Source organism: Macrotis lagotis, chromosome 5, assembly GCF_037893015.1.
Source record: "Macrotis lagotis isolate mMagLag1 chromosome 5, bilby.v1.9.chrom.fasta, whole genome shotgun sequence".
NCBI lineage: Eukaryota > Metazoa > Chordata > Mammalia > Peramelemorphia > Peramelidae > Macrotis > Macrotis lagotis.
In genome coordinates, this window is record NC_133662.1 from 259,481,376 (window position 1) to 259,487,375 (window position 6,000).

At 51.2% G+C, this 6,000-nt stretch overlaps 1 protein-coding gene across 4 annotated transcripts in view; it reads right to left on the minus strand.

Moving 5' to 3' along the window:
• The window catches only part of SENP2 (SUMO specific peptidase 2), a 44,948-nt gene extending 39,565 nt beyond the window's left edge, over positions 1–5,383 (minus strand). For all 4 annotated transcript variants that reach the window (XM_074189560.1, XM_074189557.1, XM_074189559.1 and 1 more), the window contains exons 1-3: positions 4,976–5,383; positions 3,336–3,379; positions 6–139 (exon numbers count right to left, since the gene is read on the minus strand). In XM_074189560.1, the coding sequence (XP_074045661.1) occupies positions 6–139; positions 3,336–3,379; positions 4,976–5,358 (561 nt within the window). In that variant the 5' untranslated portion in view covers positions 5,359–5,383. The remainder of the gene's footprint in view (positions 1–5; positions 140–3,335; positions 3,380–4,975) is intronic.
• Between the last annotated feature and the right edge of the window lie 617 nt (positions 5,384–6,000).

Here is a 6,000-nt window from a genome sequence, read left to right on the forward strand (position 1 = left end):
CTGACCTCTCTGGGAGAGCCTCCAGTGTGCGCGCCATTGCAGTCACTAGCCTCCGGACACCTCGGGCTGAGGTGGGCCGGAGTGCCAAATAAGTTGGTAATATCCCAGATGCTCTTCTTGACTCGGTGAATCAAGCAATCTACAATTCCAGGGAGCACAAAAGGAAAAATTTTAAAACAAAAGGAATTCTTCTTTCAGAAGGGTCCTCTACAGTTCTTTTAAGTATTTTTACACAAGCTAGGACTCCAGAGACCAAGAGTCTAGATTCAAAACCCACCTCTGATACACTACAAGTCACTTCACTTCCATGGGCCTCAGTTTTCTCCTCTGTAAAATGGGCAGTGGTGTGAGGTTAGCTTTAACAGTCTCTGACAAGACTCCCTCTGAACTCTAAATCTAGGACCTGTAATCAAAACCCTAACTTACAGAACACAGAGGCACATTTTAGATAGTCCTTCACAGGTCTGTTGAATGTTAGAAAATAAACTAGAAAAGGTTCTTTTCCAGAAATTTCTTCCTGTTTTCTTCATCAAATGACAGCAGCTTTGGACAAACAAGCACTGCTGTAGAAACAAGCAATTCTTCTCCCTCACCAACCTTCAGAAACAGAAAATGAGGCCCCAAGGTCCCAGTGAAAGCCTGTTTTAGGCATCATCTCAGCACCTTTCTCCAACAGGGCTTTGACACAATAGCAGATCAAAGGTCCCTGGCCTCACTGAACAAATTCTGGATACTCAGTTAGCAATGCTTGGGTCCTGTAGGATATGTAAGAAGCGAGCAAGAAGACCCTGTGAAGCTTGGGCCCTATGGCTGCCCAGCCTGCACTGGTTTCACTCTCATCCCATCTTCCTGATGAATCCTGACTTGGCTCTGAGCTATCATCACCCAAGGGTGTAAAGAGGAAAGCCCCTAGACTTTTGCTCTCCTTATAGGCAACACATGCCGAAAATGGTTCATGTGCCCAATAAAATCTAGCCTAAGAGGGCAACTTTAGAGTAGCAAAGAGTTTTATAAAAAAAAAATCTCTTCCCAAAGCAATTTAATAGGAAAATAGTTTAGACCAACATACCACATTAAGCTCCAAATGGATACTCAACCTGAATATCTGAGGTCACACCATAAAAAAAAGTCAGAAGGGAATCACAACACATAACCTTTCACAACTAAGGGAGTGTGAGGCAGCTAGGTGGGGCAGTGGACATAGAGCCCCCGAGTTCAAATCCAGTCTCAGATGCTTAATAATGACCTAGCTGTGTGGCCTTGGGCAAGCCACTTAACCCCATTTGCCTTGCAAAAAATAGTAATAATAATAATAATAATAATAATAATAATAAACAACTAAGGTATTGTGAAGAGCCCTTAACCCAACAAGGGAGAATGGCAATCAAAAACTATGAAACAGACCATTTTCTTTACATGAAATTGAAAAGGTTTTGCTTGAATAAAACTAATGAGGCTAGGGTAAGAAGGAAAGGTTTTAAATAGAGAGAAAAAACTCTCCTCCAAATATTTCTGTGAAAGATCTGAAACCTAAGTTATATGGTGAATTACACACACACACACACACACACACACACACACACACAGTTAAGTGTTCAAAGGACATTAACAAACAGTTCTCAAAAGAAGGCTTGCAAATAATTAACAGCTATATGAAAGATAGCTTCAAATCACCAAATCAAAATAATCCTGGTCTTTCATCTCAATCCAGCAAATTCTTCAAAATGACAAAAGGTGGAAAAACATGCTGCTGCTGAAGCTCTAGATTGAGCTGATCACCCTGAAAGCTGATTTGAAATAACATTAAAAAAAAGAAAAGAAAAAAGGGGATGAAATATCCAAATCTTTTGTTCCAAAGATCATAAATACCAGAAGGAGACCAAGGATGGAGATTTCAAAAGGATTCACATACACCAAAATACTGAAAGCAGTAATTTTACCCTAATAGTAAAGAACTAAGCAGATGCCCATTGGCTGAGACATGGCTAAACAAATCGTGGCACGTGAATGTAACGAGATGTTATTGTGAATTAAGCAGCAAAGAATATGAATAATCAGAAAAGACAAACATGAACTACTGCAGTAAAAAGTCAGCAGAACTAGAAAAACAATACAATGACAACACCATAAATGCCAAAAAAAATGAGGGAGACTGTTCTATGAACCCAATGACCATCCTTCCCCCATCGGCTTGCCCTTCCCTCCTCCTCCTCCTCCCTGTCTTAGGTCCTGCCAGATTCTTCAATCACCTCTCCCTCCAGGCCTGTTAGTGAATTGCCTACTATCTCCTCTTCTTTCCTCTTTTCTCCAGTTCCTTTCCCCTTTATCCTACTGAGAAGGAACATGAACCTCAGTGGTGGTTGTGTTCAGTTCAAAGGCAGAACAGATGCACAAAATTTGGAGTCAGATTGCACAAGGTCTGAGAGCTGAGGGGAGGGAGAGAAAGAACAGCGTAGCTGCTGCCTCAGGGAAGTCTGAAAGAGGGATAGGTCTAGAGGGGAAAATGAATTCTTTACTGGAAATAATGCGTCTGAGATGCCTCTCCTGGTGATGTGGGCAGACTTCTTGGGAGGATTTATCAAAGGCCATGCCAAGAACTGCACAGGATGAGAAATAGAGCAATCTGGGAGTGAGGGCATCTCCACCACAGAAGGTACCAAAAGCCACTTAAAGATGAGTGAATAGGTGGGTCTACTTGGTCTATAACTTGGAAACTCCCAAGGAAGCCTGGCAGCAACTATCATGTAACTGTCTAATGTCTTGAGGCTCCTTGGTAGGCCAGCAAGGATCAGAAGCAGGATTTGAACCCAGATCTGCTTGATTCTGAGGTCATTTCTATACCAAGCTGCTGAACTCAGGGAAGATTATGCATTGACACTTTCCATTTAAAGATCTCTGTGTGTCATGCTCTATTGGAGGCAGAGAGATGGGGAAAGCAAACTAAAAATGCACACACCATATAGGTGCTCTCTTTATCAAAGGGGCCTCTCATCCCTTCCTATTACACAGATTGGCTTCATGGACATCGGTGGCCAAAGAAATAACAAGCCACCCACTGGTGAAGAGCACCTAACTGTTGGACCAGCTTGTGAGAGCTGCTGAAGTGCTCCCATACATAGAGGAAAGGAGCCTCCACATGCTCCACAACATGAGTGGATGCTTTCCCCGTGTTTCTTTACTTTCTTCTTCCCTTCCATTTCACCGTCTCCTCCTCCTCCTCCTCTATGACTGTATCCATTACTGACACCGTTATTACTATTTCCACTAGGAGAAGAACAACTACTACAACTACTACTATGACAACACACAGAGAAATGAAAATGAATATTTGATACCTAATCGTGGTCTTTTGGCTTGTATTTCATCAGTGGCTGGTGTTCTGAGGAGAAAAATAGAAAATCAACATCATTACCTTATCTGGTATTCAGAAATGCTCCATTATGCATAAATATACCAAATCATTTCTTCATCCCTATATTACCAAATGGGCTCCAAAACACGCTCTGAGATAGAACAACAAACTAACAATCACTTCTGTTCATATAGAAGAAACTGAATCATAATTTAGATATTTGAGTCACCTAAAGATCTTATTTTTAAATGCCAGTAACACTGAGAATAATCACATGCAACAAAAAATTAACTGAACAACCAGCTTTTTGATTGTTAAAAACTTAGATTGAAAAAGGCTCATTTATTCTCAAAACCACAGTACTTAAAATACACCAAAGATTTTATTGAATAGTGCTTACCAAACTGTGTTACAATCTCACCCATTCGAGTATCTATGAAAGCCTCAACAGCAGATTTTTTTTTTGAGATTTTAGAAGGGCAATCTGAATACTCTCTTTGGCTTCTGGACATAAATGAGCTATCACGAACACCCTGCGAGTTCAGCACCTGCAAACTTCCACTCTCCCCATATCAATCTTAAGATGTCATCTTTAAAAACATAGGGACTTTGGACACACAAGAAACATCCCACACTGTCCGATGACTTTAGGTTAACAAAGCTTATGAAAGACTGTCTCGTGGTCACGATAGAGCTCACAATCTTGCAAGAGTCTCTAGAGCAGAAATCCTAACGTGTGTGTGTGTGTGTGTGTGTGTGTGTGTGTGTTCAGAGACCACTGGCAGTGGTCAAGTGAAGCCTTGGAATCCTCTTCGGAAGTTTAAATGCACCAAACACAGGAAACCCACTATACCGAACTACCTCAGCCAAACAACCGACAAACTACAACAAAATGACACCAGCACAGCCACGACCAGCCCTCAATAGCAGAACCTCTGCTCTAAAGCTGCAGATGCCAGCTACTTACTCCAGAAGGTCTCACACAAGGGCATAAAGATGCTACAAGCCACAAAGAGTCTTTGCTGAATTCTAAGGTCAGGACAGACGGGATGGGAAGCAGGCCCTGAGACCCCTTTGCGCCCTAAGTGTAAACTAAAAGGGGGTTCTAAGAAGAGGATTTGCTCGTGTGGGCAGGCCAGACAGGGCTGAGCGAGGGTCCGAGCCCCTCCGAGGGCCGTCAGCAGCCTCAGCGCTGGAGGCGGAGAAGCCGGCGGGGCCTGGGCTTGGTCCGGCCTGGGCTTGGCCCGGCCTGGGCTGGGCCCGGCCCCGCCGGAGACTGACGCGTCTCGTTACAAAGTATCAGAAGCAACAAGGGGGCAAATCCGCGGCCCGCCTCGCCCCCGCCCCTCCCCCGCGGCGGGGTGCCGGCTTTCCGGGGTCACTTCGTAGCTGCTTCTCTGCGCAAGCGCCGTAGCCCCGGCTGCTCCGGCCCGGACATCGCCCCCGCTGCGGCACCCCGCACGTCTCGGGCCCGCTCGGCCGGCGCTGGGGTACAGCAGCCCGGCGCGCCCCGCCCCGCCCCGCCTCCCAAGGCCTCCGGGCTGGGCGGGCGGGTCCCCGTTTCCGAGTGGGAAGGGCCCGGCCGGGCAGAGGGGCAGCGGAGACCCCCGGCGCCCCGCTCACCTGTCCGAGTGCCGCCGCTTGAGCAAGGGCCGGGCTGCGGGCTCTGGGGGGCCGCGCGGCCTCCGGAAGACGGAGTGGAGGACACTAAGCAGCCATCTGTACATACCAGGCCGGCGCGGAAACCGCGGAGGCCGCCACAGGCCTCGAGCCGGAGCCCGGAACCGCAGCCGCAGCTGTCCCTGCCACGGCCACGGGCCCCGCCTCTTCCACAGCCCCCGAAGGCCCCGCAGCCGGCTCCGCCGCCGCCGCTCCCGCTCTCGCCGCAGCTGCTGCCTCTGCCTCAGCCTCAGACGCCAGCGGCCCCACCTCGGCAACGTCGCAGACTTGTGACGCCGCCCCGGCGCCCCCCGGATGCACGTCCCCACGGCGTGGGCGCCGGTCATTGACGTCACCGGGCCCCGCCCCGAGTCTCACCGCCCGGGCCCGGGGGCCGCCGGCGCATGCGCGGAGGCTCTCGCCCCGCCCCGCCCCAGCGCCACCGAGCCCCGGACGGGCCGAGCCGGTTCGGGGGGCGGAGCTGCCGGAGCCCTTCCGCCAATCCGGGTGCGCGGGACACGGCAGGCGGCTCCGCCCCCCGCGCCCCCCCACCCCCCCAGCGTTCCTTTCGGAGAGAAGGCCGCGGGGCCTCCGGGCGGCCGCGGCTGCGGGCGGCGGTTGGGCCGGGACGGCTCGTGCGCGCTGCCGTTGGGCGCGAGGCCCGTGACCGTTGGGGCCCGGCTCCCCTCGCAGAGGCGTCTGGGGCGGGCTGCGCCTGCGCATGCGTCGTCGCCTCCCAGGGGGCCGGGAGGCGGGCCCCGCCGCGGCCGCCCCCGGGACGGCGACCCCCCGACCCCGGGCCCTCCCGGCGGGGCGCCGGCCGGGCCCCTGGGCCCTCGGGAAGCCGCGGGAGGGGGGGTCCCCAGGACACGGAGCTGACGCATAAGTGAGGCCGCGCCGGGGAGGAGGCCGCCGGGCGCCCCCGACCCCCCGGGACGCCCCCCTCGGCTAAGGGGACCCCGCGAAGTGGGGCTCGCCCCGAGGGGGAC